This window comes from Babylonia areolata, chromosome 11 (genome assembly GCF_041734735.1).
Source record: "Babylonia areolata isolate BAREFJ2019XMU chromosome 11, ASM4173473v1, whole genome shotgun sequence".
NCBI classification, from domain to species: domain Eukaryota; kingdom Metazoa; phylum Mollusca; class Gastropoda; order Neogastropoda; family Buccinidae; genus Babylonia; species Babylonia areolata.
The window spans coordinates 33989430-34001929 of record NC_134886.1 but is presented as its reverse complement, the minus strand read 5'-3'; the positions used below and the strand labels follow the sequence as shown (position 1 = coordinate 34001929).

Below are 12500 nucleotides of genomic sequence, written 5' to 3'. Positions count from 1 at the left end.
GACACATAAATATAAAAGTGCTAACTTGATGCATACATGATCACGACGCAGATTTTGTATTTTTTAACTAAGAGTTTTAGAAAAATACAGAGAAAGAGAGAGAGAGAGAGAGAGAGCTCTGGACATCATGGACATAACAGTCACATGACAATTGTGCCCCCAACCCCACCCTACCCACCACATCCCCTTTATTCAGCACATGGCCTCCGGCATCTCCATGTTTCACTGTGTGTGTCTGGGCAGTGCATCTCCATGCTTCACTGTGTGTCTGGGCAGTGCATCTCCATGCTTCACTGTGTGTCTGGGCAGTGCATCTCCATGCTTCACTGTGTGTCTGGTCAGTGCATCTCCATGCTTCACTGTGTGTGTCTGGTCAGTGCATCTCCATGCTTCACTGTGTGTGTCTGGGCAGTGCATCTCCATGCTTCACTGTGTGTGTCTGGGCAGTGCATCTCCATGCTTCACTGTGTGTGTCTGGGCAGTGCATCTCCATGCTTCATTCTGTGTGTGTCTGGGCAGTGCAACTCCATGCTTCACTGTGTGTCTGGGCAGTGCATCTCCATGCTTCACTGAGTGTGTCTGGGCAGTGCAACTCCATGCTTCACTCTGTGTGTGTCTGGGCAGTGCAACTCCATGCTTCACTGTGTGTGTCTGGGCAGTGCATCTCCATGTTTCACTGTGTGTGTCTGGGCAGTGCAACTCCATGTTTCACTGTGTGTGTCTGGGCAGTGCATCTCCATGCTTCACTCTGTGTGTGTCTGGGCAGTGCAACTCCATGCTTCACTGTGTGTGTCTGGGCAGTGCAACTCCATGTTTCACTGTGTGTGTCTGGGCAGGGCATCTCCATGCTTCACTGTGTGTCTGGGCAGTGCATCTCCATGTTTCACTGTGTGTGTCTGGGCAGTGCTTCTCCATGTTTTACTGTGTGTCTGGGCAGTGCATCTCCATGTTTCACTGTGTGTGTCTGGGCAGTGCATCTCAATGCTTCACTGTGTGTGTCTGGGCAGTGCAACTCCATGTTTCACTGTGTGTGTCTGGGCAGTGCAACTCCATGTTTCACTGTGTGTGTCTGGGCAGTGCAACTCCATGTTTCACTGTGTGTGTCTGGGCAGTGCAACTCCATGTTTCACTGTGTGTGTCTGGGCAGTGCAACTCCATGTTTCACTGTGTGTGTCTGGGCAGTGCAACTCCATGTTTCACTGTGTGTGTCTGGGCAGTGCATCTCAATGCTTCACTGTGTGTGTCTGGGCAGTGCAACTCCATGTTTCACTGTGTGTGTCTGGGCAGTGTATCTCCATGCTTCACTGTGTGTGTCTGGGCAGTGCAACTCCATGTTTCATTCTGTGTGTCTGGTCAGTGCAACTCCATGCTTCACTGTGTGTGTCTGGGCAGTGCATCTCCATGCTTCACTGAGTGTGTCTGGGCAGTGCAACTCCATGCTTCACTGTGTGTGTCTGGGCAGTGCATCTCCATGCTTCACTGAGTGTGTCTGGGCAATGCAACTCCATGCTTCACTCTGTGTGTGTCTGGGCAGTGCAACTCCATGCTTCACTGTGTGTCTGGGCAGTGCATCTCCATGCTTCATTCTGTGTGTCTGGGCAGTGCATCTCCATGCTTCACTGTGTGTGTCTGGGCAGTGCATCTCCATGTTTCACTGTGTGTGTCTGGGCAGTGCAACTCCATGTTTCACTGTGTGTCTGGGCAGTGCATCTCCATGTTTCACTGTGTGTGTCTGGGCAGTGCATCTCCATGCTTCACTCTGTGTGTGTCTGGGCAGTGCAACTCCATGCTTCACTGTGTGTGTCTGGGCAGTGCAACTCCATGTTTCACTGTGTGTGTCTGGGCAGGGCATCTCCATGCTTCACTCTGTGTGTGTCTGGGCAGGGCATCTCCATGCTTCACTCTGTGTGTGTCTGGGCAGGGCATCTCCATGCTTCACTGTGTGTCTGGGCAGTGCATCTCCATGCTTCACTGTGTGTCTGGGCAGTGCATCTCCATGCTTCACTGTGTGTCTGGGCAGTGCATCTCCATGCTTCACTCTGTGTCTGGGCAGTGCAACTCCATGCTTCACTCTGTGTCTGGGCAGTGCAACTCCATGCTTCACTCTGTGTGTCTGGGCAGTGCATCTCCATGCTTCACTGTGTGTGTCTGGGCAGTGCAACTCCATGCTTCACTGTGTGTGTCTGGGCAGTGCATCTCAATGCTTCACTGTGTGTGTCTGGGCAGTGCAACTCCATGTTTCACTGTGTGTGTCTGGGCAGTGCAACTCCATGTTTCACTGTGTGTCTGGGCAGTGCATCTCCATGCTTCACTGTGTGTCTGGGCAGTGCATCTCCATGCTTCACTGTGTGTGTCTGGGCAGTGTATCGGGAAGGCTGGCACAGTGAGCGGGAGGACCAAGCGAGGCGCCGTGTGTGTCAAGTTCAGATCCCTGGCCTACAGGTTCAATCCTCGGGTGCTGATGCGCGTGCACGAGCATCACGTGGGTGACACGGTGCGCGTACGCGCTGATCTAGATCTCCTCAAGCTTCTCAACATGCGTGTCGGTTTTCGCTCGGGACTGACAGAGGTGAGCTTCTTGGTTTCTGTATTGGGTTTTTTTTGTTTGTTTTTCCTTTGCCCATTTGTATCTTTCGTTCTCACTAAATTAACCCATTGAACCCTGGGGAGTTCACAGCCTTGGCACGTTCCCCTGCCATATTGATGAGGAAAAAGCAAAGCAAAGAAAATATACTGAAATCAACTGGGGATGGGGGGAGGGGGGGGGGGTGTTCCCCACCAAGTCGACACCTTGGGAACACAGCCGGAAATACTGTAGAAGTTCGTTCCCATTGTTAGCGGTTAATCAATATGCAGGAACGTGTACACCATTTTCGTGAAACAAAATTTAAAATTTAACACCAGGGCAAATGTCACCTGGCCGCAGGTCTGAATGAGTTACTGACGGGGGACGCAGATTAAAGGATGGGGCTTGGGACTGGGTGTGAAGGGAGGTCCATGCTGCCTGTCCAAAAAACAGTTATCGAAAGGACCGTCAGAAAAGTTTGTCATAATCACTGTCTAAACACCTTACCCCACCCAGCTTCAGAAAATCTGTTCTTGCGTTCCTGTTCGTTGTGCTATTACAACAACAGCAAAAACAACAACAACAACAACTGCTACTACTTCTACTCTTATGATAATAATACATGTACATATAAAGCGTTGGATCTTGTGCAAAGACAAATAAAGTGCCTTCAAATCAGACTTCCACACGTATGCATTACTCTGAATCAGAGGAATGAAGGACAAGACTGTTCGCCTGTCTGTCCGACCTGAACAACCTGAAACTACCTTTGTGTCATTTTGTCTGTCCGTCATTCTGGGCAGACATCACGAACACTGACTGAAGAATAATGAGGTTTCGACAATGCTGATGTTTCGTGTCGTGTCGCGTTTCGTTTCTTGTCGTGTCTGGTTTATGTTGTGTTGTGCTGTGTTGTGCTGTGCTGTACTGTGTTACGCTGTGCGTTGCTGTGCTGTGTTGCGCGATGCTGTGATATGTTGAGCGTTGCTGTGCTATGCTTGCTGTGCGGCGCTGTGGCGTGCTGCGCTGTGCTGTGCTGTACTGTGTTACGCTGTGCGTTGCTGTGCTGTGTTGCGCGATGCTGTGATATGCTGAGCGTTGCTGTGCTATGCTGTGCTGCGCTGTGCTGTGCTGCGCTGTGCTGTTGCTGTGCTGTGCATTGCTGTGCTGTTGCTGTGCTGTGCTGTGCAGTATCATTGTGATTAAAACTTGATCCTTAATGTCTACGCTCAGTACATGAATTTGTCACGTGTGCGTGCATGGAGCATGGAGTGTGTTTGAAGGTGATGGAGGATGGGTGCAGCTATACTCGTCATTTCGTGTGGGTTTTTGTGTGTTTGTTTTGTATTGTTTGTTGTTGTTGGTTTTTATTGGGGGAGGTGGTGGTGGTGTGTGTGTGTGGGGGGGGCGGGGGTGGTGGTGGTGGAGGGGTTGTTGTTGGTTTTTTGGGGGGTGGGGGATGGGAACGGGGGCGGAGAGGGGTGGTTATAAAGATAAATCATAACCAAGTGATGGTTTTGCCCCTCAGACTTTGGGCAAAGTGGGAACGGTCACCAGCATTGACGAAGAGGGGGACCTGACGGTGGACTTTGGTCAGTGCAATTTTCAGTACTCCCCCGCCTGCTGCCTGCCTGCCCCAGGAGCCACACCAGACACCTTCGGTGTGGGGGACACCACAGTTTCCGGGGACAACAGAGGTGGGGTGGTTCCAGATGAGTGTCATGGTGATTTCATTTCGTTTTTTTTTTTAAATTTAATTTAATTTTTTAGGTTGTGAAGGTAGTAATGGACGTGGTGGTGGTGATGACAGTGATCGTGGTGGTGGTGGTGGTGGTAATGGTGTGTGTGTGTGTGTGTGTGTGTGTGTTAGACAACAGACAGTAGATGAGAGAGAGAGAGAGAGAGAGAGAGAGAGAGAGCGGACTAACCAGTAATGGGGCTTAAAAATCAAACGAATTTATACCAAATCCATACTAAACCACCCATAGCAAAATCCGCCCTAACCTACCCCAACCCCACTTAAACAAACCGACCCCGCATCCAGCTCGTCCCAACCCAATCCAACTCAATGCAGTCAGTCTATACCAGTCCAACCGAATCCACCAATACCTACTGAATCCTCCCACCCATCACCTTAAAGCTAAATGAACGCACCTACTTGATTCATTCCAACCCATCAAAGCCTAACTAAACTCACCAGAACCCAACAGAACTGAAGTGCCCTAAATCCCCTGACTGAACCCTCATGGGCCTGGAGTGGGGGGAGGGGGTTGGGAGTAGGGCGAAATGGTAAATAGGTAACTAATTAATTGAATAGATAGATAATGAATGAATGAATGAATGAATACATAAATACCATAGAAAAAAGGCGGGAAAAGGGAACATCATGATGTATTGTTGTCGTTTTTATTGTTGTTCTTCTTCTTGCTGTTGTTGTTCTTGATAGAGAGGCAGGCTTATACAGGCCACAACTGGCCAAGATGGTGAAAGAATATTTTGTTTTCTTCACAGAGGCAGGTTTATACAGGCCACAACTGGCCAAGATGGTGAAAAAATATTTTGTCTTCTTCAAAGAGGCAGGTTTATACAGGCAACAGCTGGCCAAGACAGTGAAAGAATATTTTGTCTTCTTCAAAGAGGCAGGTTTATACAGGCAACAGCTGGCCAAGACAGTGAAAGAATATTTTGTCTTCTTCAAAGAGGCAGGTTTATACAGGCAACAGCTGGCCAAGATGGTGAAAGAATATTTTGTCTTCTTCACAGAGAAGCAGAAGTACATGCAGGAGCTGGCCAGGATGGTGAAAGAATATTTTGTTTAAGACGAGACAGAGCGTAAACCTGACAAGATGGCGTGGAGAGCCTTGGCCAAAGGAATGATTCAGCGCTTATAGCTTTTAGAGGCGTTTGATTGGTTAAGAGCGGACCGGGCAAGACGCGTCATCTTTTCACTGTTAGCTGCGCGAAATTTGGCCAAGCAGAGCAAACCGATAGGCATAGTTTGCATCAGTTTGACATGGTAAGTATATGTATCACCAAACATGGAGTATAATAAAAACTCCTTTTTGTTTTTCTCATAGAGAGGCAGAAGTACATGCAGGAGCTGGCCAGGATGGTGAAGGAAGGGGTCAGTGTCAGCCATTTAACTGTGTCCCCTGGGGCCGACTCCAGCGCCATCTCCCGGCTTTTCGAGGCAATCAAGGACGATAACCTGACACTGGTCCGGGAGATGTGCCAGAGTGATCCTTCTTTGGTGAGTGACGTGAAGAACAAACCAGCAAGCTATGCAGAGTTATAGGTGTGTGTGTGTGTGTGTGTGTGTGTGTGTGTGTGTGTGTGGAGAGAGAGAGAGAGAGAGACTGACACTGACACTGACACATTCTAGATTCATTGGCTGACGTCTTAGTGACAAAGGGGTACAAACTGACATTCACAAAATCAAAGGAAAATGAATAAACAGCAACACAGAATAAAGTAATAATACAAACATTATTTTTGCATATACAGACAGCAGTCGCAAAGCGGACTTATACCTTCTTCCACACACGTAAAAAAGACAAGCGGGATCTTATCATAAGTATTGTCGTGTTTTCTGTTCAGTACATACACACACACACACACACACACACACACACACACACACATACGCACATACGCACACACGCACACACACAAAACCACACCACACCACACCACACCACACCACACCACACACAATACAACACACATGATACGGGATGGGTGGGTGTCTACCCGGGACAGCTGAACGGGGTGCACGAGGAACGGCAGCTGACCACCCTGATGTACGCCAGCTGGAAGGGCCAGCTGGACATTGTGGCATGCCTGTTGGACATGGGGGCGGACGTCAACGGACGACTACAGATGTCCAGACAGATTCGACATCACAGCCGCTACCCTCTGACCGCAGCCCTAGAAAGGTGGGTGATTCCTGCTCCTTCTGTCGTAGCAGCAGCAGCAACAGCAGCAGCAGTAGCAGCAGCAGTATGGAGTGATGGCCTAGAGGTAACGCGTCCGCCTAGGAAGCGAGAGCATCTGAGTCGCCAGTATTTTCTCCCCCTCCACTAGACCTTGAGTGGTGGTCTGGACGCTAGTTGTTCGGATGAGAGGATAAACCGAGGCCCCGTGTGCAGCATGCACCTAGCGCACGTAAAAGAACCTAGAGGCAACGAAAGTGTTGTCCCTGGCAAAATACTGTGGAAAAATCACCTTCGATAGGAAAACATAAAAAATCTACAGGCAGGAAAAAATACAAAACAAGAAGCAAAGCCTTCAAGACTCACTTGTGCTTCACGCTTTATCCAGTAAAGGAATCATGAGGAGGAATAAAAAAAAAAAAGAGATAAAAAAAATCGTTGAAAAGTGCTCTGTATTAGATATGATATATAAAAAAAGCTTGGAAGAAAAAAAAAATTGTTTAAGACATGCGAGCAGGATTGAACCATGCATGTTCAGTCACGAGGGGAGGGGGGGGGAGGAGGGTGGCGGGGGGTGGGGGGGGGGGGGCGGGGGAAACGGTTGTTTTTAATTGTTTTTTTTTAACCTGTGCAGCAAGCAAGAGGAGACAGCTGCACTGCTACTGGAGAGAGGGGCGGACCCCACCGTCACCTTAGTGAACAGCTGCGCCACGCCTCTGCACATGGCGGGTTCCGAAAACCTCGTGCAGATCGCGCAGATTCTGCTGCAGATGGGAGTGGACGTCAACGCTGTGGTGGGTGTGGCGTGTGTGTGTGTGTGTGTGGTGGGATGGGGTGGCGGTGGGTTGAATATGTGTGGAAGGGAAAGAGGATATGTGTGTGTGTGTGTGTGTGTGTGTGTGTGTGTGTGTGTTTCTTTCTTTGATTTATCTTTGCACTTTGAGTGATATTAGACGTGTATCCGTCTGTGTCTCTGTGTGTGTGGTGGAGGAGGGGCCCCAATAATAAAAAAAAAAAGAAAAGGAGAAGGAAAGGGAAAATAAATGTCGTTGGGGGCAGGAGTGAGTGGGGATGAGGGGGTTGGCTGGATATGTGTGTGTGTGTTGGGGAGGCTGGATATGTGTGTGTGTGTGTTGGGGAGGCTGGATATGTGTTGGAGGCTGGATATGTGTGTGTGTGTTGGGGAGGCTGGATATGTGTGTGTGTGTTGGGGAGGCTGGATATGTGTGTGTGTGTTGGGGAGACTGGATATGTGTGTGTGTGTGTGTGTTGGGGAGGCTGGATATGTGTGTGTGTGTTGGGGAGACTGGATATGTGTGTGTGTGTTGGGGAGGCTGGATATGTGTGTGTGTGTGTGTGTTGGGGAGGCTGGATATGTGTGTGTGTGTGTTGGGGAGGCTGGATATGTGTGTGTGTTGGGGAGGCTGGATATGTTTATGTGTGTGTGTGTGTGTGTGTTGGGGAGGCTGGATATGTTTGTGTGTGTGTGTGTGTGTTGGGGAGGCTGGATATGTGTGTGTGTGTGTTGGGGAGGCTTGATATATGTGTGGGGGGGGAGGCTGGATATGTGTGTGTGGGGGGGGGAAGGCTGGATATGTGTGTGTGGGGGGGGGGAAGGCTGGATATGTGTGTGTGTTGGGGAGGTTGGAAGGAGAGAGGGAGCTGGAAGGAGTAGGGGGGTAGGTGTGGGTTGGAAGAGGGGATTGGGTGGTGTGCGTGTTTGTTAGGTGGAGGAGGAGGGGAGAGGGGTTGGGAGGAGGGTGTGATGGAGGGAGGATGGGATCAAGAGATTCTGTCTCTTCTTTTCTTCTTTTTTTTCTTCTTCTTACTTTCTTTAGATGATTTCTCTCAGTACGACACGAACCAAACTGTGAATAAAAGACCATTGTCCCATGTTACACTATTTTAGATTTCCATCATGTTTTTTTTTATATTATTATCAGGAGACAGTCAGTGAGATTTAATCCGACAACCAGCTTGAATTGCTACTCCGTTTTACTTTTTTTTTAAGGTTTATATACATGTTTTCTGTCGGCACAACATGGGTAAATCCCAAAACAAGCATTTGCTTGTAATACTCGCCCAGTGCAGTCAGCAGAACACGGAGACCACCATCATGAGAAGGCGGTGGAAATAGTTTGAACGCGTCAAGCGAAGGGAGCAAGGTCACATCACCCGAACAGCCCTTCACTGGACACCAGAAGGTTGGCGCAACCTGAGAGAGGAACAGAAGGCCAAAGAACACCTGGCGCTGAACGGTCGAAGAAGAACTCAAGACCCTGAAGCACACCTGGGGTGCCATTCAGAGACTGGCCCCACACAGATAAGAGTGGCAGATCTTCGTTACTGCCTTACAAGCCAAAAGGCATGAACAGCAGTAAGTGAACTCAACGCTCGGATTATACCAGAGATTCACTTGGTAAGCTTAAAGCTGGGCCAAACAGCACATTGTGAACTATGTCATCAACGGTTCCTTCACTGCAGTGGGAATTCATTTACAACTTTGTCTTTTATGAAGGACTGTAGCTCAAAGTAGGAGGAGAAATTGCTCTTGCTCCTTAGTGCCACAGCTTTGGGGTCGAGTTGGCCTTTGGGGTCTGCCCCCAACGCCTACTGTCCTGAAACCCTGTTGGTCGTGAGAGTGGGGGTACAACTTGGGCAAGACACTCTCCACTATAATCAGATTCTAGCCCAGATAGTCTGGACAGCAGTTGCCTCCTCTGCTGTTCTGACGGTCATAGTCTCATAGTCGGACACGACTGACCACCATACATTAAAAAGAAAAAAGAAATATATATATATATATCATTCAAACAGTGGCTTTGTTGTACTGCTGTGAAACATGGACGACGTATTGCCGTCACGTTCAACAACTTGAGCAGTTTCACCAGAGATGCCTACGAAAGATCCTCGGCATAAAGTGGCAAGACAGGGTCTCCAACCTCCAGGTCCTAGAGAGGAGCGGCCTGCCCAGCATCGAAAGCCTGCTGACCCAGTGCCATCTACGCTGGACAGGACACGTTATCCGCATGACAGACAGCAGGATCCCGAAGATGCTCTTGTATGGCCAACTGAAGGAAGGCCACCGCGAACTTGGAAGACCCTGCAAGCGCTTCAAGGACACCTTAAAGACAAACCTCAAAGTTTGTGACATAGACATCGCTTCCTGGAAAACTGATGCCCTTGACCGCTCTCGTTGGAGGATGCTGTGCTCTATTGGCATAAAGACGTTTGAAAACAAGAGAACACTGGCCATTAAGGAGAAGCGTGAGCAAAGGAAGCAGGGCTCAACTTCTGGAAACGTTTTCCCTTGCAACACCTGTGGGAAGTACTGCGCATCCAGAATCGGCCTTTTCTCCCATATGAGGACACAAACCGACAGATAAGTCTGCCTGCCTACTCATTCGTCGGTCCGACGGGAGACTCCAAAATATATCTATACATATATATATCGAGAGAGAGAGAGAGAGAGAGAGAGAGAGAGAGAGATGGGGGGCGGGGGGTCAGGGGGGTGTAAGCCAGCGGCCACTATCATGCTGCGTGCAGGAGAAGCGAGGTGCCACGCCCCTGATGTACGCCCTGATGGCCAACAGCCGAGCAGTGGCCGACATCTTGTTGCACGCGGACGGCCTTGACCTGACCCTCACGGACAGGAAGGGCATGAGCCCGCTGCACATCGCCTGCCACGAGAACAACACCAGGTCAGGCAGAGGGGTGGACTGAGAGGTGGAGGGGAGGGGGGTAGATGGGGCTGGCTGGAGGATGGGTGGTGGGGAAAAACAAACATGTTTGTCCAACTTCCAGCAGATCTTCGTTAAGAGTGATATTAGACGTGTCATGTGTGTGTGTGTTTACGTGTGGAAGATGAGAGTATGGTGGGGATGGTACTAAAGGGGGATATAGAGAGTAATGATAAACTAGAAAAACAGAATCAACAGTTGGAAGATATGGTGTAGGGAGTGTAGACTGACAGGCGTGCTGAAATGTATGAGATGAATAAGATAAAGATTGACAGATATGGTGTGGCGTAGCATATGGATTGACAGACATGGTATAGGGTATAGGGTATAGACTGACAGATGCGGCGTTGCGTATCAAGTGACAGATGTATGGGGAAAAGACTGACAGATGTTGATTAGCATATGAATTGACAGATGTATGGATTATAATTGACAGATGTGGTGCATCGTATAAACTGACAGGTGTATGGGGTATATATTGACAGATATGGTGCAGCGTATGAACTGACAGATCAAGGAATATAGATTGACAGATGTGGTGCAGCGTATGAACTGACAGATCAAGGAATATAGATTGACAGATGTGGTGATGCGTATAAATTGACAGATGTATGGGGTATATAATGACAGACTGATGTGGTGATGCGTATAAATTGACAGATGTATGGGGTATATATTGACAGACTGATGTGGTGCAGCGTATAAATTGACAGATGTATTGGGTATATAATGACTGATGTGGTGCAGCATATAAATTGACAGATGTATGAGGTATATAATGACAGATGTGGTGCAGCGTATGAACTGACAGACATATAGGGTATACAATGACAGATGTGGTGCAGCATATGAACTGACAGACATATGGGGTATATAATGACAGATTTAGTGCAGTGTATGAATTGACAGATGTCGTACGGGGTATAGGTTGACAGATGTGGAGCAGCAAAGGGACACTACACTGACAGACATATGGGATTTCTGATTGACAGTTGTGATGTTGCATACAAATTGTATGGATTATAATTGACAGATGTGGTGCATCGTATAAACTGACAGGTGTATGGGGTATATATTGACAGATATGGTGCAGCGTATGAACTGACAGATCAAGGAATATAGATTGACAGATGTGGTGCAGCGTATGAACTGACAGATCAAGGAATATAGATTGACAGATGTGGTGATGCGTATAAATTGACAGATGTATGGGGTATATAATGACAGACTGATGTGGTGATGCGTATAAATTGACAGATGTATGGGGTATATATTGACAGACTGATGTGGTGCAGCGTATAAATTGACAGATGTATTGGGTATATAATGACTGATGTGGTGCAGCATATAAATTGACAGATGTATGAGGTATATAATGACAGATGTGGTGCAGCGTATGAACTGACAGACATATGGGGTATATAATGACAGATTTAGTGCAGTGTATGAATTGACAGATGTCGTACGGGGTATAGGTTGACAGATGTGGAGCAGCAAAGGGACACTACACTGACAGACATATGGGATTTCTGATTGACAGTTGTGATGTTGCATACAAATTGTAAGGTGTGGTCTAGTGTGTAAAATTATGCAGGTGTGATATGGCGTATAAATTGACGTATGTGGGAAAGTGTATAGAATGACAGATGTGGTATGGCAAACAGAATGACAGACTGGTTGTGGTTTATAATGACAGGTGTGGTGCCCCGTACACATTGACAGATTTGGTATGGCATGAAAAATGACAGGTGTGGTCCATCGTATAGAATGAAAGATGTACAGCATAAAGAATGACAGGTGAGGTATATTGTGTAGAATGACAGATGTGGTATGGTGTGGTGTAGCGTACAAACTGACAGGTGTGGTATGGCATTAAGATTGACAACAGATGTGCTATGTGCTATAAAACTGATGGTTTTGGTGTCGCTGTAAGTTGACAATGTGTTTCAGTATACTACGAGAGATGTGGTGCAGTGAGGGACAGCGTCTAAATTGATGGCTGTAGTGTATAGCATGTAAACTGATGGATGTGTTAAAGCATATGAATTAAGTGATGCAGTGTAGCGTACAAATTGACAGATGTTTTGTCGTGTATGAAATGATCCTGTTACGTACAACTTGCCAGGTGTTGTTTCACCTGCAGATTGACTGATTTCACAGATTGAGGGATGTGGTGTAACGTGTAAATTATCGGATATGATGTAGTTTGCAACACCAAAACAACAGAAAAGAGTGGTGAAGTGAGGGATGTGGTGTCACCTG

The 12500-nt window shown here is 47.9% G+C and overlaps 1 protein-coding gene across 1 annotated transcript in view; it reads left to right on the top strand.

Annotated features, from left to right (window-relative positions):
- LOC143287230 (uncharacterized) overlaps positions 1-12500 on the top strand; it is a 26779-nt gene that overhangs the window by 2434 nt on the left and 11845 nt on the right. Inside the window, exons 3-8 of the mRNA XM_076595175.1 lie at positions 2363-2569; positions 4095-4290; positions 5644-5816; positions 6326-6501; positions 7133-7292; positions 10045-10199. Of these exons, the coding sequence (XP_076451290.1) occupies positions 2363-2569; positions 4095-4290; positions 5644-5816; positions 6326-6501; positions 7133-7292; positions 10045-10199 (1067 nt within the window). The remainder of the gene's footprint in view (positions 1-2362; positions 2570-4094; positions 4291-5643; positions 5817-6325; positions 6502-7132; positions 7293-10044; positions 10200-12500) is intronic.